Here is a 26180-nt window from a genome sequence, read left to right as displayed (position 1 = left end):
TATGGGATATTATTCTGTGGTGCCCTTTTCCCTGGGATGCTGCTGAAAATGTTTAGTTTTCCCAGTTGGACATTTCTGTGCAACAAATTGAAATAAATATTTTGTATCAGATGCCTGAGAAGGGTGACCTGTACTCTTTAGAATCAGAATCTCCTGTTGCTTGTGTACCTGGATGATTGACTATTGGTGGCCTTCTTTTACAACTCCTTAATCTTTGATCTGTGCTAGTCCTGCCCTGGCTCCTACTTTTTAGCATATCCTTCTCGGAAAGAATTTATTAATTCCACATCATATCGGTGGTGCAGCGATAGCATTGTTGCCTCACAGCAAGAGGTTTTCTCATTCGATTCTCAGCTGGAATGCGGGGAGTGCCTTCTGTGTGGAGTCTGCATGTCCTCCCCCGCAGTTGGGTGGGCGTTCGAAAGACATGCGTAAATGGGCGTGCCTTCGTTGAAGGTTGAATGTCGAGCTGGCACCTCAGCGTTCGTGAAAATCTACTGCCAATCATTAGCGGACCGGAGTTCCACTGTGGCGACCCCTAACCGGAAAAAGCTGAAAGACAACAACAACATCATCCTCTTGTTAACGGTGGTCTTGAACTCCCTCTGGTGCTAGACTTTCTTACAGAATTACTGCCGGATGAGCTTACTCACAGTTAGTGTATGAAGTAAAACATGCATAAAGATTTTCACCCCTTTTGTCTGTCATGCTTGGGGCCTCAGCACGATATGTCCAAGTGTCCTGTAAAAAAAAAAACTGCGTGCAAAAAACTCAAACTTGGGCCAAAGTACTTGCCGCCCATATGGAGTCCTCTTCTTCAGCTTTCTGGGTGGTGTCACAATCCACTGCTACCCGAGGGCTTCCGCAGACTCCAGTGTTTGCTAGCATCATTCTGAAAAAGCAGAAAGACAAAAAGGCAGTGGACCCTGATATTTCCCAAAAAGCTCTGGCAACCACTATTAAGTCAACTGACAACCTTGGTGAGGTACCTTTGCAGTTGCCTGGCCTGGCAACTCCTAGACTTGAACCCTCTGGTGTAACCCCTCAGCAGACTAACATGGTTTCTGGCCTACCTACAAATGCAACCACTGTTCACATGTCTGTTGGGTCTGAGGCCACTCTGCTATAATGTTTAATAGGTCAAGATTTTATGAGGGACAGCAGTGAAGTACAAGGATAATCCTGTATGTTTCTCTTTATTTAGATTTGCAGAACATACCCGATTTTTCTTGTATTTTGCTCTCCCCTAGTATATGCTAATGGTACTTTAGCAGCTGGACTTTTTTCTTTTGACAAATGTTTGAATTCACTGGGTACACTGATTGGACTGTCCAATCAGCAGGCTTGTTTTTGAATAGCAATGAGCAGTCATTGTATAAAAAATCATAACACTACTACAGCACAATCTCCTGCTATAAAGTTGTGCAGTCTGGGGAATTGATTGGAGTGGTATTTCTAGACCTGACCAAGGAGTTTGACAGAGTGTCTCATAGCAGACTTGTTACAGAGATGAAGTGTGTGAGCCTGAAATCTCTGCTGTATCTCAGTATGTTAACTTTTTATCTGGGTGTAGTTTGAGTGTAAAATAAGTCCATATGCGGTCCTCAGCATCTTACTAAGGGGTCCTACAGGGTATTGTCCTCAGACTCTTTAAAAATGGGGTCATGCAGAATAATTTCTTCAAAACTCTGCTTCTCACTGTTTCAATTTCTCCCATCATTTGCAGTGCTGACATCAAGGCAGTTCTGAAAGCAGATAAACTTACCATGCATCTTTCTGAATAGATTGTAGAGGACATTAAAAGTGTTAAATGTTCTTTCCCTTCTTCAGTTTATTACTGGTTGGGGCAAAGGTGGCCAACAATAATCCTGAATGAAAAAAATACCATCATATTCAGTCATATTCAGAATTTCTCACTGGTGAACATTGTCTTGATTAGAACTTTGTCAGAATTAGACCTCTGGATGGTTGCATTGAAGTTGTGGACCACTACAAACATGTCACACCACACAGTTATGTCCAAGTGAATAGGATTGTTTGAAATGTGTCAGCCAAGAACTGTTGTAGGGTATCTGACTTAATTATGGACACAAGGACAGCTGTAGGGAAGTGGGCACTTCTAGCTCTGGAAGTTGCACTGCTCATCATTAATGCACACACTTGCCTTCAGATATTTCCAGACTTCAAAAAGACCTGAACAAGATTGCGATTCTCATTCAGCAGACTTTTAGGGAGGACAACCACTGTATTACACTTTTACACTTAAAGCAGTAAAGTGTCAGTAGAGCAGAGAGAAACCCTTTTTGCTTTACTCCGTAGTTTTTATGCCCCCTATATCCTGGGTCATTGCTTCTCCTTTCCCTGTACACTGTCCTTCAGAAATGTTGCAAAGATGCTTAAATCTTCCATAACATCAACTACCATCCAAGAGCATTCTCTGTGCTGCAGGATTCATGGTCCGGAACTCACTTTCCATTATTGTCATATCACTACCTCCTTTAGTTAAATTTACTAACAATGTTAATCATCACCTCCTGAAACAGACTAAATGTGTGTGTTTCATTATTGTAGCTTAACAGTTGAAGGTCTCAGTGGTGTAGTAAGTAATAGTATTGTGGCACAGCCTTTGGTTCTCTGGTTTGGTTCTTGGTTGGGGTTCCTTCTGTACAAGGTCTGCATGTTTTGCTTTTGTTCGTGTGGGTTGTCTATGCATAGTACAGTTTCTTCTCATATCCCAGAGACATGGGATAGGTGGATTGGTGTGTGTGTGTGTGTGTGTGTGTGTGTGTGTGTGTGTGTGTGTGTGTGTTACTGTCTGTGTGTGTATGGCTTGGCTGTCTACTTTCATTACATATTTACTTGTTTTGCAAAGACTATGAATGATGGTGACTGTTAATGGGGTCATTATAGGAGCAGGATGCCACTGGAGAGCAGTGGATGGACAGATATTTGTTACCGTTTACTGTTGATATCTATGATAGTTTAGCTTCCTTGTCATCTTTCAGAAGGTTCAGATTGTGCCATATGCTACTGTTCACTGTACGTTCTATTGGCTGTATGCAAGTGTGTTTTATATATTTTGTTTGCTGCATTTAGGTCATGACTGAAAAAGGACTCAGTCCAATCCAGCCACTTACCTGCACAGTAAAATAAAAATTAATAACTGTAATTAAATAGGTAGATTGAAGGAATTAACCTGAAAATATTAATTCAATTATAGTAGAAAAATGCATGAATGTGGATATTCTTGTGAATATGTGGTTTAAAGTGAGTCACCCTAATACTCTTACTTTTTTAACAAAATATCAAGTGTACTCATGTTTTACTGAAGAGTTTATAGTGAGGTGTCATCACTGTGTTTTTTCAGATTGTCCCACTTGCTACGGAGCTAATTCAGAGTAGTCCAAGATATCAGCGAGCTGAGGTAAGATCATTTTAACTCACCTTTTTCTTTTCTTGTCTTCTAGATAACACTTTCATATTTACTTACCTGACTGACCTCTGAGTTAGCTCTTTTACCTCATTTTTATTTACCTTAAGATGAACTGTAATTTTTTGAGGTGACCAACCTCTCGTCTACTACTACTTTTTATATTCTGCTTTATCTGCCTGCATTTACAATGTATTATTTTCCTTTGTAAATGTTATCTCTTCTTTACTCTTCATGATCTGTACTATGCTTACTTCTTTGATTTGTCTTGTGTAATGTCCTAAGATATGCCTGAATTTTGGACATTGAATTGTTTACTGTACTTGCTTCACTAGCAAATGCAAATAAATGTATTGGAAAGTCCGAGGTTAATTTAAAACAAAAAGTAGATTGTACATCCATACCCTTGATGGCTTTGAATGATATATACATTATGTTGGTGTCTAAAAGTGAGTGATTGATCATGAGACTGTCATAGTCAGCATGTTTGTTGGTTTGTGTCTTTCGGCTTTTCCCGGTTAGGGGTCGCCACAGCAGAACTCCGGTCTGCTAATGATTGGCAGTAGAGTTTTACGTGCTGGCTTGCCAGGCCTAACGCACAACCTTCAATGAAGGAACGCCCGTTCACGCATTTCGCCACACAGAAGACGCTCTAACTGAGAATTGAACGGGCAACGTCTAACTGTGAGGCGACAACGCTACCGCAGCACCACCTAAGCATGAACCACTAGGTGGCAGTAGCACTGGGTGAAAGTCATTCCATTTGTTTGCTGGTGCCATAGAAAGCCATCAGTGGCAACCATCACATTATACAGGAAGCAGTGCTGCGTTTCCCTTCTTCATTTATTTTACCCAAGTAGATCTTTATGGTGAAACCTTGAGTTTAATTCCTGATGTGTTTCACTGCAAGCATTTGGGTGGCATGCCATGAGAGGGAGCATTTGTAGCCACACCTTAGGTGACCACCATTGCATGCCATGCAGATGCTACTAGAAAGATGGGGTATGGTAGATGTGCAGACCCCCCCCTGGAAAAATTTAGTATTCTGGTCAGAGCTGCTCATTTTAACACTGCTGCAACGTGGGAATGATGTTTGTTGGTTTCACATGTGGAGCCACAATATATGACAGCAAAGCTTCACAGATTATTTTGGAACAGCTGATTAAGGTAATTCTGTGATGAGGACTGTCTGTCTGTTCCATCCTTACTAATAATATTGTTGTTGACTAAAATGGACGATATGAAGGGGTGGTATCTCTAGTCCTGCTTTGGTTACTTTATGCCATTGATCTGCTTATAATAGCCAGTTCATGAACTTTGACTCTGATTTGCAACATTTTCTTGCAGACTACATTTCTCCTCGTGGTAGTAAAATGTTTCCCCTAATAGTTTATTTTATTTTATTACATTTTTGTCCATATCTTCTGTAACCTTGGTGTTCTGGACCCTTTCATTCTCCTTCTTCTTATCTATTCTAAATATGTATAAATAATGCTTTTATTTATTTATTTGCTTCACCATTATAGTTCTGTATATGCATGTATAATATGGGCTACATTTTCTGAATTGATTAACCATGTTACGGACTGGCACTTTTAGTAGTAGAGTGCATCATGCACCTAATTTGAATGATGGTTTGGTTACTTTTGGCACTGAGTATGGAAATTCACTTTTGAACACGGTTGTGCAGCCGTGGAGTTAGTATATACAAGTAAAGGGAATATAGGGGTGGTGTACCTGACATATGTTATTAGTATTATTTTTAGGAGCATTAACAGTAGTGAATGGTAAATGTTCGGCCTGTGCAGTATTTATGCATGCTGTCTCATTATTTCTAAGATCGTTATCTTACAAGGTACTGTTGTGTGGTATTTTTTTCCACTGTGTATGCCAAGGTTTAGAGTGGGAGCATCTCAGTCTGTAGTGTTTTATTCAGCTGTAAGTGTGTACAGTCTGTGGATGTTCCTTGTTATGTAAGTAGTGGTAAATGTTAAAATGCATCATACGGTGAAGGGACCACTGATGGATTGTAAGGCATTGTCAATATGCTCTGAAATAAGTAGTGTTGTGTATGTTGCTGTTTGATTAGATTGGATGAAACTAAATCATCTCTGTCAGCAGTATTAGCATCGCCATATCATTCACCTTTACAGCTGTCTGACTTCTCAGTCACTATTCAACACTGCCTCCACTTGTGCATTGCGAGCCCCCTTGTGCTGTAAACTGCAGATTACTTATTATGAACATAATTAAACTCCTGTCTTAACTGCTTGTGTACACTTCTTCACCAAGGTGTTAAAACGCAAATATCTGACCATCTTGCAGAACTGAAACATCAGTTATCGATAGTGTAAGCTATCAAATATAACATCTTTAACTATTGTTTGTAACCTCCCTTCTAAATCTGAGCATCCAGTTGACTGTTTGGTAACACTTGTGTCATTGATACTTCTCATTGAAGCAAAATCACCTTGACAAGATGGATGTTAAATCTGTTTTTGTCCTTTCTTTAGTTAACCTTGAAGAGCAACTTATTGCTGAAACCAGTGATTCCGTACCTGATTCTTACAATACGATCTGTGAGAGGTACAGATATCTTATCACCAAGGAGGAAAACCTCTCTTAAAACAAATGTATGTGAGCACCACACAGTACTGTCCGCACATCTGTATATGTACCCATCAACTAACATATGCTGAAGTTGTCAGAAATCACTTCCAAAGCCTCCTAGATCTAGAAGGTTCAAGTCTCTGCATAAAAGCACTATCACCACCCTCTTACATTGCAAAGATTCACCAACCTGTGTTTCCTAAGCCTTCCACTACCACAGGCTGAGATAACAGAAATAAAAATGTCCTGATTAAGCAGTAGCCAGTTATTAGGACTATCAGGCACACAAGCAGTATGCTCACAAGGTTGGATAACGACAGGGTAGTAGTAATTTCTGCAGTGTCAGAATCCATGATGCCACAAGAGCTGTTTAGTCCATCATGCCGGGTAAATACGAATATTTCTTAATGGTTGTCCATTGGAATGAATGACTTGTGACAAGCAACCTTGAGGGGCAGGTGGAGAGAGATGCTGGATTTCATCATGTATGTGTTGGATGCAGGCAAGTGGAAATCCTACTTTCATTTAGAACGATACCCAAGTACAAATGCAAGATGATTAGTGGGGGTCCAGTATGTATCAAGTTGGAAGGAGATGGAAGATAGGCCAACCTAATTCACTAGAGATGGCCTGCACCTTTTTCTAGCTGTAGTAGTGTCTTTGCACAAAGGGATCCACAGATCCCAGGAATTATAAGTCTATCAACTTAACCAATGTAATTTGTTAGGCAGTGGAACATATTGTATCTGATTTCTTAAACTATGATGTGAAAAGTCTCATATAAGTGTACTTGCACAGTTTGGTTTGTGAAGGGCAGATTATGTCTACTCAACTTGGTATACTTTTTTGAGAAAGTTACAGAGGCAGTAGATAGTGGCTACTCATTCCATACAGCATATCTGAATCTGGCCAAGGCCTTTGACACTACTTCAGGCTAGAATCATGAACAAGCTAAAAGAATTACAGGTAAACCCTTGTATATTGAGATGGATTGCAAACTGGCTGAAGGGTAGAATTCACAGGATTAAGGTGGCAGGTGCCACTTCAAAATGTAAGAAAGGAACAAGTTGAGTACCACAGACTCTTTACTGGTGCCCTTATTTTTAGGATTTACTTTTCTAACCTCCACACCACTAAGCCTGATCTGTGGCTAACCAAATTCTCTGACTGCGAGCTGGGTGTTTCCATCAGTTCCCCACTGATATAGAAGTGATTCAGCAAGAAGTAGTCTTTATGGATCAACAGAGTACAGAGAAAAGACTCAAGTATAAAAAAGTGCAGCATTGTCACATTTGGGAAACTCCTCTGATATCCAACTTCAAGTTTAGGCAGCACTTATTCTGTACGGATACATTCATCAGGATTTCTCTGCACCTGGGTTGACAGGTTCCTTCACCTCTGGCCACCACAGTGCAACAGTAATTAGGAAGTCATTCTATCTAGCAAAACTGATTTCCAGCGGTATCTCATTGAGGTCAAAGGATGTTACTGTCCCTCTGTACTGTACTCTATTTTGACCAGTTATTGAGTATAGAGACTCTTTTGTCATGTACCGTACCTAGCAAGACATATCATGCAGCTGGAAAGACCCCAAAAGGTTCTTGATGAAAAAGGGTATTAACTGAAAACCTTTAGCTACCAAGACAGACTAGAAGCTCTGTACCTGAGCTCCGTCTCTTATAGACACCTGTGTGGAGCTCAATGCTTGGCATTCATGCCATCAAAAACCCCACCCTTATGGACCTCATATATAGTTCAGAATGAATGTCTATGGAAACACCTGAACCAAGGATTTTAAAACTCCTTCAACTTGTAACTAAAATGCATTGGAGGGATAGAGTCATTACCCAATGGATGCCTCAGTTCATAAGTTCATAGGTTCATACTAGGCTGTCTGCCCTAGGGCATTTATAAGCCTAGCCAGAGTGTGTTTGGCTTTCGCCACCCATTTTAAATTAATTTTGCTATGCCCTTTTTCGAGGTTAGTATACTGTGCCTCTGTCTAACAGTGACACAGAAGTGATACCCGGGGTAAACCTACAATCCCCCATCCACTCATCAAGATTCCTCTTGAAGAGAGTCAATGAGGGACTCTGCCTAACCTGGACTGGGATTTTATTCCAGAGTGAAGGGAGCCTCTGGGTTATGAATCTGTCCCTCCAGCATGTCCTATTTATTTCAGTGCTGAGGTTCAAGTCTCTCGAGCGTAGCTCGATGGGATTTGGATATTCTGAGGTGCAGCATGTCCATTAATTCGGGTTGGACATGGCTTTATCGTCAGGCACAGATCGCCTCTGAGCAGGCGGCATGCCACTGAGTAGAGCTGGAGTTTCTTTAACCGGGCAGCATATGGCATCTGTTTGAGCCCTTTGATCCTCTTGGTGAGGTACTTTTGGGGTCTTTCCAGTTGCTGCAGGTGTCTGGTAAGGTACATCCCAAAAGGGGCATTGTACTCAATTATGGGCCTGATGAGGGATGAGTAAAGAGGCACAATGACCTCCCCTGATCTAGATGTGAATCCCTTCATGATTAGGTGGGCTATATAAAATGTTTTTCTAACCACTTTGGCCACGTGGTTGTCAAATGAGAGATTGCTATCAACTTGGGTCCCCTGGTTCCTAATTACTTCTTCTGTACTTAATGGATTACCACCTATGTGGTAATTTGTCGGCACTTTGTTTTTGCCAAAGGGGATGACTATACACTTTTTGGCGTTTAGCTTGAGGCCATGGCTCTGGCACCAGTTGTCTGTTTCTATGAGGCCCCTTTGGAGGATGCTTGTGTCGGCTGGAGAGTCGATTATAGCGACCAGTTTGCAGTCATCTGCAAACTTGGTCAGTCACAGTCCTTTCGTGTTGGCCTGTACCTCCGAGAAATATATACCGAACAGGAGAGGTCCCAGGACTGAGCCTTGTGGGATGCCACTTGTAACTGGTTTGGAGTCTGACATGGCTCCAGCAATTCTAACCATGTGGGTTCTGTCCTTGAGCCAGTTTGCAACCCATCTAGTGACATAGGGGTTTATATTTAAGCTGGTGAGCTTATCTATAATGCCCGAGTGGGGTATTGTATTGAAGGCTTTTGCGAGGTCCAGGTAGGCTGTGTGGACCACCTTCCCCTCGTCAATGGCCTTGGTGACTGTTTCAAAGAAATCAACCAGGTTTAAGAGGCAGGATCTGCCCTTAACGAAGCCGAACTGGGTAGGATCCAGTGGCTGTAGGTCCCCAATATCTTTTTTTATGAGATCCATGATGATCCTTTCCATAGCTTTGCAGACCAAGCTAGTCAGGCTTATGGGGCGATAGTTTCCAGGATCCGTTGAGGCACCACCTTTGTGGAGAGGGACCACTGTTGCTGTACACCACTCTTTGGGTACATATCCTGTGGTAAGGCTGAGATTGAACAGTAGTTTTATGTTTGGGTTTAGTTCTTCTTGGAGTTCATGTAAGACGCAGCCCGGGACACCGTCTGGTCCCATTGATGCTGTGTTATTTGCTTTGGAGAGGGCGGCTCTTCCCTGAGCATCTGAGATGTCAGGGGGGCAGCACTCTGATGGGATAGATATTTGCCCTTTTGGTGGGGAGGGGGGGGGGGAAGTTTGCGCTGAACCTGTCAGCTAGGATGTTGAAAATGTCTGTGGGTTCGGTGTATTTTTTGTCATTTTGGACTAATTCTGAGCATATCTGGGAATTCCCACCCAGGTTCCTAACATAACTAAAGAAAGCCTTGTGATTAACCTTAGTGTCCTGTGCAGTTTTTCTCTCGAAGCTGGCCTTAGACGATTTTATGAGTGCCCATAGTTTTTTGCTAACACTGATCAGAGATGCCTTCTCTTTTTGGGATTTTGCTCTATCATGTAGTAGCTTCCTCCTTCTATTGTATAGTTTGTTTATGGCTGGGGTCCACCAGACAGGACGTCTGCCTTTGGAGGATTGGGTCTTGGTTTTATTTGGGATTGCATGATCCATGCATTCCTGAAGGTGTTCATAGAATGCGTTTGTAAAGGATTCTGTGGTCTGGGCCGTATTTTCCACAGGCCCGGGGGCTTTGAAGGATTCCACCTCGGTTTTGAGGAGTGTGAAATTTGCTTTAGAGAAGTTTTTAACTGTGGTTTTCTGGGCAGGGGGTGGGGTCGGGATGTGAATATCCAGTGAGATTAGTTTATGGTCTGATCTTACCAGTGAGGGATACACTTCTGGTCTGGAGCATAGAGTCCCCATGTTGGTGATGATCAGGTCCAGTATGTTTTCCCCTCTTGTGTTAGTGGTAACAAGTTGTTCCATAGCATTTGAGTTTATAAATTCTAGGAACCTTTGAGCTAGGGTGTTGGAGCTAGAGTAATGCTCCCAGTCTATGTTTGGGTAGTTGAAGTCGCCCAATATAATGGTGTTTGGAGAGACCTTCATATTTTCCAGTGTTCTCAGGAAGGCCAAGTGGGGTTCCTGGGTTTGGGAGGGTGGTCTGTAGCAGGCTATAAACTGGAAGGCAGTTTTACCCACTGTTAGTTGCACATGGATAGTTTCTGATGCTTTGTGCTGTGCCACCAACCTGGAGGTGTGGGTATCTTTGACGAATATTGATACTCCCCCTCCTTTTCTGGTTCAGTCCAAGTTTTGGGGCCGAAAAGCATGGTATGAGGTATAACCTGGTAGTGCTGGGGTGCTCTCGGGAGCCTTGAACCAGGTTTCTGTTACTGCACAGATATCGATGTTCTCCATGCTAAGGAGAGTTTCGAGTGCATGCATCTTGAGGTTTAGACTTCTGGCGTTGAGTAGCATTACTCTTAGTTTCTTATCCCTTGTGATACCTATGGAGGTGGGTTTGTCTTTTGAGCCTTGCCTAAAAAAGGCACTATGGGGGTAGCAAGAGCCTTTGCCAATATCCGAAAGCCCAGGAGTGACAGGTGCAAGCCGTCCCTAGCGAAGCATCGTGGCCTGTCGAGCATGTCATTCCAGGCTGACAAGCATTGGATCCCCTTTGAATGACACCAATACTTAAGCCAATTGTTGAAATTGATCATCTTGTCTTCGTATTGTGGCATCATTCTTGGTGAGGGTAAGATGCTACTCAAGGTCAGGGTCATACCGGCCTGGGCCACATGCTCAGAGAGCTCCTCTATGTCTCGTTTCATGTAGTCCAGGGAGGTACGTCTCAGGTCATTCACACCAGCATGGACAATGACTGAGTCATATTTGTACTTGCCTTTGAGTGACCTGAGTGCTTGTGTTATGTGGCGGATCCTAGCGCCCAACAGGCAGCTCACTGTGACCTTCTCTTTGTTTAGCCTGGTGAGCGGGACGTCAGTGTGCCTGACGATAGAGTCACCTATTACAAGTGTATCAGGTGTGTTGTTTAGCCTTAAGGACTGTGACTGTTCGGCACACTGGCTTTGTGAGCTATGTGTTGCACATGTTTTGTTTTGGGGTAGCGGTTGCTTGGGTGTCTGCTTTGGAGGTCTCTGCTGCTTAGGCAGATTTTTATTTAGAGCCTCCGAGTATGTTTTTGTGTGTTTATGTGTTTGGTTTGCTGTCGTGGTAGGTCTATGTGAGACTGGAAATGTAGTGAGTGTGGTTTCCTTCTCCTCCTGACAGGTTTTGCCAGTACTGAGTTGAGAGAGCTTAGCCTCCAGTTTGGCTATATGGTTGCATCTCTCACATGTGTTGGAATTTGTTGGGAGGAGGAGAGGGTTGTCTGTGTAAATGAGACAGTTGTAACATTGCCTCAAGATTCCCAGATTCACCAGCTGGACCGGAGAGGAGATTGACAACTGACCTTTGGACATGCTAGAATAGTATTGGGAATTCCTTTATAATTGAAAACAAAAGGGCCAATGGGAAACAAGGTACTCAAGGGGAGTTTGTGAGGTTGTAGTGCTTTTAATTTTTTAGTGCTGACTTATATAATTGCTTTAGTGAGCAAGTGCCAGGTAACTTAAATGCAATGTGTTACAGGTAACTTAAATGCAAAAATGACAAACAGTAACTTTCTTTCAAGTGAAACAAGGAAATAAGTACAGTAAGCAATGCAGATGTCACTAGGGATCCACAGAAGCGCTGAAAAGCCGCGTTTTAGGTGGAATTAACGTTTCCGGGAAATAACAAGCATACAAACAAAGCTAGATTCAGCAAGCCTGGATCTAGTCTATGCTACAGCAAACAAGGTGTACCAATTCCAGTAAGAAACAGTTCAAATATGCAGGCACTATAAGCCTTTAACCAGAAATTCCCAGCTCAGAAGGGCAGAGTCCAGCCTCTCCTCCCACAAGAGTGCAGACCACGAACCTTCTTAATGTGAAATAACTGGCCTGAAGCCCAAGTGCTTAAACCAGAACTAATACACTTTTAGAATAACAGACACTGAGTCCTCAATCGGCAGTTCCCAACTTAGAAGGATGTAAGCTACCTGTCCTGCCACCACAGTGCAGGCCACAATCCTTCCTAATGTAAAATAACTGGTCTGAGCCCAAGTGCTTAATCCAAAAGACTTTGAATGATAGCTACACTTTAATCAAGTTACTACCAATCAGTAATAAATACAATTGAATACTTTAAAGAATGCCCGGATTAGTGCTCAGGTTATGCAAACAAAACTAGATTCAGCAGGCCTGGATCTAGTCTATGCTACAGCAAACAAGGTGTACCAATTTAGTAAGAAGCAGTACAGATATTTAGGCACTATAAACCTTTAACCAGAAATTCCCAGCTCAGAATGGCAGAGTCCAGCCTGTCCTCCCACAAGAGTGCAGACCACAAACCCTCTTAATGTAAAATAACTGGCCTGAAGCCCAAGTGCTTAAACCAGAATTAATACACTTTTAGAATAACAAACACTGAGCCCTCAATCAGCAGTTCCCAACTTAGAAGGATGTAAGCTACCTGTCCTGCCACCACAGTGCAGGCCACAAACCTTCCTAATGTAAAACAACTGGTCTGAGCCCAAGTGCTTAATCCAAAAGACTTTGAATGATAGCTACACTTTAATCAAGTTACTACCAAGCAGTAATAAATACAATTGAATACTTTAAAGAATGCCTGGATTAGTGCTCAAGTTATACAAACAAAACTAGATTCAGCAGGCCTGGATCTAGTCTATGCTACAGCAAACAAGGTGTACCAATTTAGTAAGAAGCAGTACAAATATGCAGGCACTATAAACCTTTAACCAGAAATTCCCAGCTCAGAATGGCAGAGTCCAGCCTGTCCTCCCACAAGAGTGCAGACCACAAACCCTCTTAATGTAAAATAACTGGCCTGAAGCCCAAGTGCTTAAACCAGAATTAATACACTTTTAGAATAACAAACACTTAGCCCTCAATCAGCAGTTCCCAACTTAGAAGGATGTAAGCTACCTGTCCTGCCACTACAGTGCAGAGCACAAACCTTCCTAATGTAAAACAACTGGTCTGAAGCCCAAGTGCTTAAACTAAAAGGCTTAGAGTGAGTTACACCAAGCAGTAATAAATAGAATTGAGTACTTTTAAGATGACGCAAAAGCAAAATAAAGTAGGAAGAAACACAAATACAGTAAAAGCAGATACATTTTTTTTTTTTTTTTGAGTGAGCAAATGAGATTGGTCCAGGAGGAGTATCCAAGTGCAAATTTACAAGAGGGGCGGGCAGTTTCAAAGCCACCAAGATTAACACCAAGACAGAAACAGGGAGGGTGGGTGGGGACCTACTGAAAAAATAGTAAACTTCTAGCTAGATATTGCTCAATGCAACACAAACAAATTACTTTAAAAAGTGCAGCTAAAAGTTACTTAGCTACACTTATGCGTTCAAATGATATCATGCAGGTCTTAACTGGCCAAAGCTCACAGTTTAAACAGAAGATAATTCACTGTACCACTTGTATAAGACAGAAACTGAATAACAATGAAGGAAACTACTACCTCCACCTATCACTGGCCATGCAGGTTTTTAACAAGCCTTAACTGATAATTCCACATGCACTACTGAAAAAACAGTCAACTTCTAGCTAGATATTGCTCAATGCAACACAAACAAATTACTTTAAAAAGTGCAGATAAAAGTTACTTAGCTACACTTATGCATTCAATTGATATCATGCAGTTCTGAAACAAATCATGGTACCCTTGCTTCCCTCAAGACTAACCTAGAAGATTGAATGGGTATCCACAAGTTCATTCCCGGCCTGGCAAGTTTTGCCCTTCTGGAAGTGGGGGTACATCTTAAGGGTGGTATTTTGCAAGGCACACATCTTCCGACATGTTTGCCTTGCGATTCTTTATACTCTTTAATATAAAATTTGTTGCTGGAGCATGTTAGTGTATAAATCTCATTATTAGATGAACATAACAATGCTGTAGTCACAAAGTTAACATAATTAATATAATTAAACCTAGATGCAGTTTGACTACATACAAAATGGTTATTTCAAAGGTAAGTACCCCATCAGTCAGGCTGTTGTTTGGTAGAGCTAGAAAAATAACACTGCATACAAAATTCAGCTAGGCTGCTGACTATTGAAATCAGTGATGTCAAGCATGGGGAATCTAATCTTTTAGTTTCCTTAAACTTAAACTGAACCCATGTAGCAAACAGTATGTGATAATCTGAACACCTTTAATGAGATATTCTTGAGTATTTTTATTTCTTGTTTAAACAGTCATGATTTTTCAGAATATGTAATTTGTTGTTATGGTACTTTCAAGACCTAAAAACACATGCATACTTTTTTTTCAATTGTTTTTGAAACTTTCAGGAAGTGGTTGCTGTGTGGTGAATTTGCAGCCCAGCAAATGCAATCTGATTTGCTTATTGCTGATGTTACTGTGACCTAGTGAAAACCTCAGCTGTTAATTACTGATGTGTGTGCAGCATCTTTGGACATAAACTTGAACAGTGCCATTTCAAAGGACTCACAGTGCAATCTGAATATGAACAAACTCATTTTGTCATGTACTGTAACGACCTAAGAATAAATTGGGCACTTAAATGGTTGCCAACTTTTGAACCATTTAAAATACTTGATTTTTTTTCAGAAGTTTTTTAGACCATTAAGAGTGAATCAAATTAGTTGCACTATTTACTAAATTTATATTGTATGAATTTGTGCACAGTACAAGAGAATGCAGATATTTTCATGGTATAATTAAAGTGATGGTTTCTTATTGGGCTTGGTCGGTGTAGTTATATTTGTAACAGTACCAGTTTTATTGTTATAAAATCAAGTTTACTTTTTTTTTTAAATTTGGGGAGACGTGATGATATGTTCAAGGCCTGGTGCTCATCATAATTTACAGAGGCTTAAGTTATTTGGTTTAATGTTTACTGATTAAGAACATGGTCATGCAACTTTTTGTTTAAATGCAAGGATGTTTCATTTGTAGGGGGTTGGAAGGCTCCCCTGAACTAAATAATATAGTGTGTCTTCTCCAGTACAAACAATAACAACCAGTTTAGTTGAAAACCCCACAAGAATTACGCCAGACTGAGGCCCCTAATGTGCCCTGTATCTCTTTTTCACCCTCCTTCGTCCTCCCATTTTCTGAAGTCTGTTATGCACTCCTAAATGGAATAAACATTTCTTTTAGAAAAGGATAGCACATTACATAATATAGTCATTATTGTTTTAGGTTTTTTTATTTTATTTGTTATCCAGTTAAGTGAAATGATCCTTTGTGAACCTATTTCAGTCCATGACCCAGGTCAAAAGGACAAGTTATATATACGAACTCCGAGATCACCATACCTTGGAGGAAGTGGAATATTCTGAGAAATGGCAATCATGGACTTAGTATGCAAGCCCCTTTCCACATCTCTTCACTATCCATATTAAAGGACTCGCTAAAGCGGGCCCTGACATTTCAAATGGTTACCACATAAACCACTTGGATGTATTTTTATGCTAGTTCAATGGAGAGGTATTCAGTAGATTTTTAGCAATATATTGCATCTCAGTGTAATGCGGATTGATGATTTAGTATATACTCTAATCAAATGATGGGCGCAGATGTGGAGCTGCAGAGTGCTTTCAGACTATCATATCTTCAGAGTAAAGAGCACGTGGCTAGATAAGAGTAAGCTGCTTTTAACAGTGGTAAAGTTTAAAAGTTATAATTTGTATTGGTAGATAATTGGTGGAGCATTTGTTGTAGTACAAAATATATTCAGTCCACCCTGAGAGGACCTTGCAAAATGCTTGAATAGAAATATGTTGGTTATTTTCTTTACAGAATCTTGAATACTGCATTATGGTAATAGGAGTTCCAAATGTTGGCAAGTCATCTCTTATTAATGCCATGCGGAGATTGCACCTGAAGAAAGGTATTTTTAAACCATATATTTTGCTCCAACATTCCAAGCTTTTTATAGAGTTCAACAGTTGCCTTCATGACTTGCATAGTATTGTTAAATCTTGCAGGACTCTATTACTTTTGTTATCATACAGATTGCTGTTATGACTAGTCACAGGTATTATTACAGCTGGAATTACAAGCTGTACAGAGGAAGGACTTTTGATTATCATCATGTGCTTAATACCCTCTTTCAAGTGTCCTAAAACTAACGCTTAGTTATAAATAACTCTGCAGAACAAAACATCTTAGCTTAGGTTTAGAAGCTTTCTAGTCCTGAAAAACCTGTTGATCACAACCTACACAATAATTAAGCATTTTAGTAGCACAGGTCTTGTTAATATTTATATTCTCTATTTTTTGCTGTTTGGTGAAGCTGGATAGCATTTCAGATTTGTTTTAATCTGCATACTGTTGTATTGGTTGTATTGGTTTGTATTCACTTTACTCTGATCTTGTGCTTTCTTGTAGTAACTATTTTTGTGGCTTTATTTATTGTGACAAAGAAAAGAAAATAATATGAATCTTTGATAACCTGAATTGGCTTATAAGAAGTGTTAAACATCTGACCAGGTGCGTATCGACAGTTTACAAGGAACTGACACATTTCTGCCTCACCATGTTTAAACCTATTTATTCTGTGTTGTAAAAGAACTGGCAAACACATGCAGAAGTCATCATTTTTATAGGCTGATGTAAGTACCATGAAGATACTGAGGAACTCTTTTGAAGACGACTCTGATCAGGGTAAAGGATGCAGTCTCATGATCTCATGATATGAGTTTGCTGCAAGATGCATCCCCAATAAATCAGAATCAGATTTATTGCCAAGTATTCATGCATACAAGGAATTTGACTCTGGTTTCAGTGACTCTCTAAGTATGAGTTACATAAGCAACATACATACAACTATTAAGAACAAGACAGACGACATACATGCAACTATTAAGAACAAGACAAAAAAAAGGAAGTATACATATATATACACATACAAGGTGCAAAGTGCAACTCAGTGCAAGAAATTCTGAAATAAACTTTGAAAGAAACAAGTATTAACAATATGTAAACAATACTGCAGAATCTTTGGAGGCTTGGGAAAAAGAATACTCCAATCTAATAAGCTGAGTTAACCATTTATGAACTTGATTGCATGTAGAAAACTGTTCTATCTGCTAGTTTTGGTGCGTATTAATCTATAACGCCTGGCTCAGGTACCTACACACTGAAGGACTGTAAAGTGCAATATACAAACTGTGCAATAATTCAGTCTATTCATAGAGATATGCTGCTATTGTTTCAATCTTACTTTGACAATATTACCTTCATATTGTTCCTTGTCTTTCTTGTCTGGGATGAGTGTGGGTCACTGTTGTCCTACTTGACTTACAAATTGCTACATATTAAAATTCTGCTGTGATATTTTATTCATTTTTCTCTGTCTGTATGTGCAGTTGTCTCCTGCATTGAGAATGAAGCATTGTAATTTTGTTCAGCTGCACTGCTGTGTAGTTCTGAATGCCAATAACATTTTTTTTTACTTTGACTTGACTTTGATGGTAATAGTTCAAAAAGATGATGGCCTGGACGTGAAGCATCAGTGATGATTTTCCCTGCCCTTTTCATGACTCTGGAGTAGTACAGGTCCTGTAAGGAGGGCAAACTAGCACCAGTGATATTTTTGGCAGACTTTGACTATTCGATGTAACCTATTTTCATCATGATTAGACATAGATCCAAACCACACTGTTATGGATGAGCTGAGAACAGACGCAATGACTGCTGTATAGAACTGAATTAACAGCTCCTGTGGGAGGTTGAACTTCCTCAGCTGTCGCAGAAAGTTTATTCACTGTTGTGCCTTTTTTATGATGGACCCTACATTGGTCTCCCACTTCGAGTCCCAGGAGATTGTGGATCCCAAAAACTTGAAGGATTCCACAACTGACACAGCAGTATTAAATATAAAGAGGGGAGATAATGTTGTAGTACCACTCCTAAAGTCCACGGTCAGATCCACAGTAGTGTTCAGGCCCAGATTATTCTGACTACACCAAAGGGCCAGCTGCTCAGCCTCCCATCTGTATGCAGACTCATCATCATTCCTAATGAGCCCGATGATAGTTGTATCATCTACATGTTTAATAAGTTTGACAGAGAGGTCCTTAGAGCTGCAGTTATTAGTGTAGAGGGAGAATAGCAGTGGGGAGAACACACATCCCTGGGGAGGCACCTGTATTGATCGTGCACTAGCTAGATGTAAATTTCCCCAGTTTCACCTGCTGTTTCCTGTTGGTTAGAAAATTGAGAGGTGGAAACAGGAACAGAAAGCTGAGAGAGTTTCAAGTGAAGAAGTTCCGGAATTATTGTATTAAATGCAGAGCTGAAGTCCACAAACAGAATCCTTGCATATGTCCCTGGGTTGGCAAAGATGTTGCAAGATATAGTGCAGGCCCGTATTAATCCACTGACCGATTCTCTCGATGAGCAAACTGAAGAGGGTCCAATGAGGGAGCTGTAATGTCCTTCAAGTGAGCTAAAACTAGCCTGTCAAAAGTCTTCATGACTAACGATGTCAAAGCAACAGACCTGCAGCCATTCAGTCTTGTTATAGTGGATTTTTTAGGCACTGGAATGATTGTGGCTTGTTTGAAACATAAGGGAACTTCACACAACTCTAATGATTTATTAAAAATCCAAGTAAAAACAGGAGCCAATTGATCAACAAAGGTTTTTAAATAGGAGGTGTAACCTCATCTGGACCAGCTGGTTTCTTAATTTGCTCTCTTTTAAAAAAACGATGCATATCCTTCTCAGAGATAATTAATGCAGGCTGAATGTGAGAATGTGTGGAAGAGAGCGTCAGCTGATGAGTAGTAACCCCGTCAGTGCATGCCTCAGGCTTGTCAAACCTGCAGTAAAAAACATTCAAGTCATCAGCCAGCTGGTAATTAGCTGCAGTGTAGGGGGGTTGGTTTCCTGTAGTTTGTAATGTTTTGCAGACCCCTCCACACTGATGGAGGATTATTGGCTATAAATTGTTTTTTCAGCTTTTCAGAATAGCTGTTTTTAACCACTTTAATTTCTTTTGTCAATGTGTTCCTTGCCTGTCTAAAAAGTGTTCTATCCCCACTTCTATAGGCATCTTCCTTGGCTTGACGAAGTTGCTTAAATTTAGCAGTAAACCAGGGTTTGCTGCTGTTAAATTTTAACCAGGTCTTAGTGGAGACACACTTATCTTCACAGAAGCTGAAAAGATGTTACTGTGTCTGCCAGTTCATGCAGGTTAGCAGCAGAATCTTCAAAGACACTCCAATCTGTGCAATCAAAGCAGGCTTGCAGCTTCAGCTTTGCCTCAATAGTCCACCTTCTCGTTGTATTGATCACAAGTTTAACAGATTTTAATTTGCTCTTATATATAGGAAGCAAATGAATCAGACAGTGGTCAGAAAAGCCCAAAGCTGCATGGCGAACAGCATGATAAGCATGTTATAACACTTTATAACAATGATCCAGTGTGTTCCCATTTCTGGTTGGACACTTCATATGCTGTGTAAATTTAGGAAGTTCATAGCTGTGATTTGCCTTATTAAAATCCCACAGAATAATCAGAATGGAGTTTGGATAATTCTGCTCCAAGCACATTATCTGTTCAGACAGTTTTTGTAGTGCCACCCTCACACAGGCTTGAGGTTGAATGTAAACACTAACCAGAATAAATGAAGAGAACAAATAACATGAATGAATATTGATGTCTGAGAATATATGTTTAAAGAAATAAAATAAGTATACCTTCTGATGCAGCTGTTTACCATCCGTACAGTTAACAAGAATGGAGTTATTGTCAGAAAAAGGTTTAGTTTTTGTACAAACTCTCTGTGTAGAACAGACCTTTGTTAACATTCAGCATAGTTATAAATCTTACATTACAAAAGTAAACAGTTCTTGATTTGACTGTTTCTTAAATGCTGAAGAGATTTACTGTTTTTTTTTTTCCTCACAAATAAGTGGGCAGCTGCTAAGTGGGTCGGAAGCAAGGTTTAAGAGTTGCCCATTTGCCTCATAGTCCATTTATTTTGCACCATTTTCATTTCATTTTTTTTGTTGTCAATTCCTTCCATAAGTACATTGGTAATATGAATAAATGCAGATGACATATGTCATTAAAAAGCATGCATTCTGTGTGCCATTTCTGCATAGGCATACAGCTTGATGGTCAACTCATTCAAACTACGCATTCTTTGAAGAGGATATAGATTGCACTATGCTGTTCTCAAGCTGCAACTTTGAAAAATGCATTTAAGGAGATACTACTCACCAGCTGTCTTCTTCCGTAGGCAGGTGTAAACCTGCATCTGGAGATTCACTGAAAGGCAGCAGTGTGTAGGGAAATGCACACATCTAAACAAAGGAGAAGGAAAAATACCACAGGTCAAAAAGACATGCTCCAAAGGTAAGCATTCTAAAGATCATGAAACAAAAATATTTCATGAAAATGTAGAAACTCTCCTAGTGTTCTCATCACAAGCTGCAATAATGTTGCTGCTTCAAACTTGGCTTCTCTCATGCTTTCATTTAATATGGATGACCCACCATTGAATCTTAGGGTGGTTACAGATTGACCAGGTGCAGCTTCTTTTCTGTGTTTGCCACCTTTGTTTGAAGTCTACACCAATTCCAGACCTGGCATCAGGTACCCCACCATTACATGCCATGTCAACTTTTCAGAAGACTGTAGCAGCCATACCAAAAGCTTAACCACCACTGGTCTTTATTCTTGATCTGCCAATGGAAGAGGAAGTTGCTAATGTGGAATGGTCACTTATCCTTGGGCCATTACTGATAGCTTTTGTCTGCCCACTGGTTAAGGACATCATTAGGGATTTGGGGCACAAATGCTGGTTTGAAGCTTTCATTCTTTCATTGTCTGGCCTTCCTTTAGTGGGCCTGAAACTCAAAAAAAAAAAAAAAAAAAACTGTTGCCCCTTCCATATTTTACCACACCATGTCATGCTGAGCTTTGCTGGAGGCACTGGGACAAATATAGGCAGTGTCCAGTGTGTGACAGAATTATGTATACCTGCCACTGTAGCAGTTACAGTTCAGGAAGAGGATAAAGACTGAAAATGACAGTGGCTTCCTCACTGCTATGGTTCGTTGCCCTCTTCTATTTTGTCTTCCCAAAAGATGCACATGAAAAGTGCAATAAACTCTTTCTGTCTGATATTTCCTTCCAAGGGGAAGAAAAGAGAAAGACCGTTATTGTTTTGACACATTAACTGATTGTGACTGAGAGTCATGTGGTGTTGTATGCACATCATCTTAGTCTCTGGAATCTGCCTCAGATGACCCATCTGTCTCATTGCAGCCACTGAGAACTAACCTGAAGACGAGCTGCATTTGGCCAGAAAGCTCCTCCAGAGGTTTGTGGTTGGGGGGAGGGTTGAAAGGCTGGCACTCCTATTAATCCCATGCACCCTAGTGTGTTTTAAAGATGAAGTGGGGGGTTAAGGGGGGGCAATAGCTCCTCCTTTAAATGGAAGTAACAAATGAGATTAGAAATGACTCATAATAGACTGGCATAAAAGTTATACAGCCAGCAACAGCATTGTGCAGCTAAATCTAAAGGGAATTGACGTGTATGTGTATAAATTAAAACAATATTAAGTGATGCAGTGTTCTGTAAGCGTACTTCAGTGCACATACAGCATCTCAACTGTGTTAGCTTACAGGGTTTGAGGAAGTACTATGCAAGGAATTATACTGCTGCTGTTAACTACACCCTCTTTTGCTGCTTGTTGCCTCCTGAACCATTCAGCAGCACCTGTCAAATAAATGAGCAGCTATCATATTGTACTGCTAACTTAGTTTTTTTGTTAAATTATACTACTGACATATTTTTTAAATATGTACCGTGCATCACTCAGTGTGCCCACTGTTTAGTTATTCCCGGGCCCATATACCAAGTTGTAAAACTGTTGATGTTCATCGTGCATACAGCTGCAGTCATAACAGATGGGTTATCCTGCCGTCAGGCGGGTCCTCGGTTGGCCGAATTCCAAAGTCTAGGTCCAGCGTCGGATGTCGTCGCTTCTTCCCTGACGTCAGTGCGGCAGGGGTATAAAAGAACCAGCCGATGCCATTTTCTTCAGTCTTTCTTGCCACGCGGTGCCCGAAGCAGAAGCAGTTCGCAAGTGCCGGTCGGCCAGCTCCTGAGATTACGAATATTTTTCAACCGAAGTCTTCTTGAAAGCTAAGTACCCCGTTGGGGAAACTTTTCTTGCCTCAGACCGATGTCAGACAAAGTTAATAATTGCATTTCATGTGGGAAGCGAATACCGCATAAGGATTTCCATTCCCTCTGCATTCCTTGCTTAGGCCCAGACCATGACGTCTCAGCCTGTCGTTTTTGTGCTACTTTCAACAAACGCACTATTAAGTGTCGGGCGGAGTTCGCCCAACACTATTTTGGCAAAAAGTTTAATTACATTATGTTGTCGGATACTCCGACTCCAGTTTTGAGTAAAAGACGCAAAGATAAGGACCGACATACGAGGTCCGCGACTTCTACACACCACGCTAAAGCCGACTACAGGTGCTCCGGTTCTCAGCGAGGTGCCTACGCAGCCCCTGACTACCAATGACACTTCCTTAGCGGTGTCTTCTGTGTCCGAGGTTGCAGGCTCCTCGGCCCACACCCCGATTACAGATACCGACGCCACTCTTGGTGGGGAAACTCAGAGTTTAGACAGGCCTGCCACCTCTCAAGGTGTCTTCAGGCCTTCTTCTTCTTTTTCCATTAAGGCTTTCACTAAATCTAAAGCAGCCATGCATACTAAAAGACAAGCTCCACAGGGCCCCTCTCAAGGCCCCATGCCTAAAAAACAGATGCTCAAAATGGCTGAGGATTTGATTACTCTTATCAGGGGTTCTCAACCCCCCTCGGACAAAAGGCCCAGAGTGGAGGAAGAATACCCTTCCTCGGACCAGGCCTCCATTACTTCAGAACATTCTGAAGACTAGGAACATTCATGCTCCCCTTTTGAAGATTCTGATGCAGAGGAGTCCATCCCCCCCCCCCCCCCCGAGGACTATTCTTTTGGGGAAACCTTGCATACCTTGAGGGAACACTTCCACTGGGAAGGCCAAGATTACTCAGACTCCAAGCAAAGGCTCAGGGATTTCCTCTTGCTCCCTCAGCACAGGCCTCTGGCTATCCCTCCTGTCTTAGACATACTAGATGATGTGTAATCAGAGGCCAGCCTTAACCCAGATTCTTTACCTCCAGCTCTAGTCAAGCCTGACAGGTATTACCGGGTTCCTGATTCACACCAATTCCTATACAAAAGCCATGCGGCTGACCCAGAAACTATTTCACAGGGTCCCAAGGGAATTAAGGCCTCCACTGCCAAAAATCCATTACCTTCAGAGAGAGATTCCAGAGCTTTAGAAAGGTGGGGGAAAAAGGTATACACCTCGGCCACTTTAACCATGAGGGCATTAAACTGTCAGTTCCATATGTTAAAGTATCAACAGTTTTTGTTATCTCAGTTGAAAAGCAAAATGTCACAACCTGAACAACCAGACTTGAAGGAGTTGCAGGATTTGTTGCATAGTGCAGAACAAGTGGGTAAACATACCTTGCAATGTTGTTTTGATGTTTTAGAGGCCTCATGTAGAGCTGCTGTTACAGGATCAGTCATACGTATACATGCTTGGCTCAAAGAGCAAACCTTACCAGATCATGTCAAAGCTAAATTACTAGATGCACCTCTTCAAAAAGATGTATTGTTTGGTGTTAAAGCTGAGGAGGTATTAAAGAAAATGGAGGAAAAGGCAAAATCAATGCAAACAGTGAAAGATTTCCTACAGGTACAACCTCCACGTTTCAGTAGAAATTGGCCTTCAAAAAATTGGTCCTTTCCAGCCACGGACAGACCTCAAAGAGGTAGATACAGGCCGAGGGTAGAAGGCAATCTCAAGGATCATTTAGAGGCAGACAATGGCAAGCACCTACACCAAGAGGTGGTGAGGATAGATCACAGCCATTCAGAAAGCAGAACCAATGACGTTCCCCTTTGCATGCCAAGCAAAGCTCTAATGGCAGCACCTTTAGGTGGAAAACTGGCATTATTTTCGAAAAATTGGCATATTGTCACAAAAGACAAATGGATCCTGGACATTATAGACAGAGGCTACAGATTCCACTTTCACACCCTTCCAAAAATGAGAGGCATGCCAAACCTGCCACAAAATCAAAGGGCAGAGGCACAAAAACATATTTCAGCTCTCATGGACATGAAAGCTATTCAAGAGGTACCTGCACAAGAACAGGGTCAAGGTTTTTATTCCAGACTATTCCTGGTACCAAGGAAGGACAAAGATTTGAGACCTATTTTGGACCTATCCATCCTAAACACATATTTACTCGTACCAAAATTCAAGATGCTCACATTACAGCAGCTTCTTCCCATGCTGGGCAAGGAGTCTTGGCTGGTAACATTGGACCTCAAGGAGGCATACCTGCATGTCCCTATCAGACAAGATTGCAGAAGATACCTCAGATTTCTTGCAGGTTCAACCCATTATCAATTCTCTGCATTGCCCTTTGGCTTATCTACTGCGCCCAGAGTGTTCACGAAATGCCTGGCATCAGTAATTGCCTTCTGCAAACTTCAAGGGATACAAATATACCCATATTTGGATGACTGCCTGATCCAAGCGTACAGCAAACACATACTTCTGAAACACCTGGTGTTTGTAATAAAGTTGTTGAACTCTCTGGGATACACAGTCAGCAAAAAGAAATCAAGACTAATACCCTCTCAAACAATAATTTTCCTCGGTGCCAGCTTGAATACAAACACCCAGATGGCTTACCTCACGCCAGAGAAGCAAGGGCAACTAACTCAATACTTCAGAAAACTGGCAACCTTCACCAGGCTGACTGCAAGGAAAATCCTGCAGGCTTTGGGATTCATGGCATCTTGCATCCTGCTAATCCCATGTGCAAAGCTGCATATGAGGAAACTTCAATGGTACCTAAAAAACTTATGGTCTCAACACAGCCACAGTTTGGAAACAATTATACCACTGATTCCATGCCTCCAAAAGGAATTTCTGTGGTGGGCTCAAGCATGCCAAAGAAACATAGGTCTCCCATTCTGCTTGCCTCAAGCAAATCAAATCATCACAACAGACGCCTCGGACTACTCCTGGGGGGCGCACATGACAGATCAGTGCATTCAGGGCAAATGGTCCCAAAAAGAAAAGCACCTACACATCAATCAAAAGGAAATGCTAGCAGTAATAATGCTATTATGGCTTTCAAAGACCTACTGCATCCAGGCCAGCTATTGATAAGGACAGACAACACCACAGTGATGTGGTACATAAACAAACAGGGAGGAACCCATTCATATCCCCTGTGCAGGCTAGCCATGTCTCTTTGGAACATGGCTGTGGAATTACAAATCCAACTTCAAGCACAATTCCTGCCAGACAAGGAAAACACGCTGGCAGACAACCTAAGCAGAAATATGACAGATCCACACGAATGGAAGTTGCATCCTCAAGTTTTTACAAAGATAATTCAAGCATGGGGAAGGCCAGACATAGATCTCTTTGCTACCCACAGAAATTACCAATTGACAAAATTCTGCTCAAGGACCTATCATCCACAGGCCTGGAAAGTGGACGCACTCTCTTTCAGTTGGACAACAATGACAGTTTATGCCTTTCCACCTCTTCCTCTGCTGCCCAAAGGTCTATTAAAAGCCAGAGCAGACAGACCAAAGATGATTCTTATTGCTCCAGACTGGCCAA

At 41.3% G+C, this 26180-nt stretch overlaps 1 protein-coding gene across 2 annotated transcripts in view; it reads left to right on the top strand.

Annotated features, from left to right (window-relative positions):
* The window catches only part of MTG1 (mitochondrial ribosome associated GTPase 1), a 399555-nt gene that overhangs the window by 193317 nt on the left and 180058 nt on the right, over positions 1-26180 (top strand). For both annotated transcript variants that reach the window (XM_044056794.1, XM_044056795.1), the window contains exons 5-6: positions 3368-3424; positions 16239-16329. In XM_044056794.1, the coding sequence (XP_043912729.1) occupies positions 3368-3424; positions 16239-16329 (148 nt within the window). The remainder of the gene's footprint in view (positions 1-3367; positions 3425-16238; positions 16330-26180) is intronic.

This window comes from Protopterus annectens, chromosome 14.part0, assembly GCF_019279795.1.
Source record: "Protopterus annectens isolate FY-2018-M chromosome 14.part0, PAN1.0, whole genome shotgun sequence".
Classification (NCBI taxonomy): Eukaryota; Metazoa; Chordata; order Ceratodontiformes; family Protopteridae; genus Protopterus; species Protopterus annectens.
Note: the sequence above shows the minus strand (reverse complement) of the source record. Positions and strands in the feature narration are given on the sequence as shown.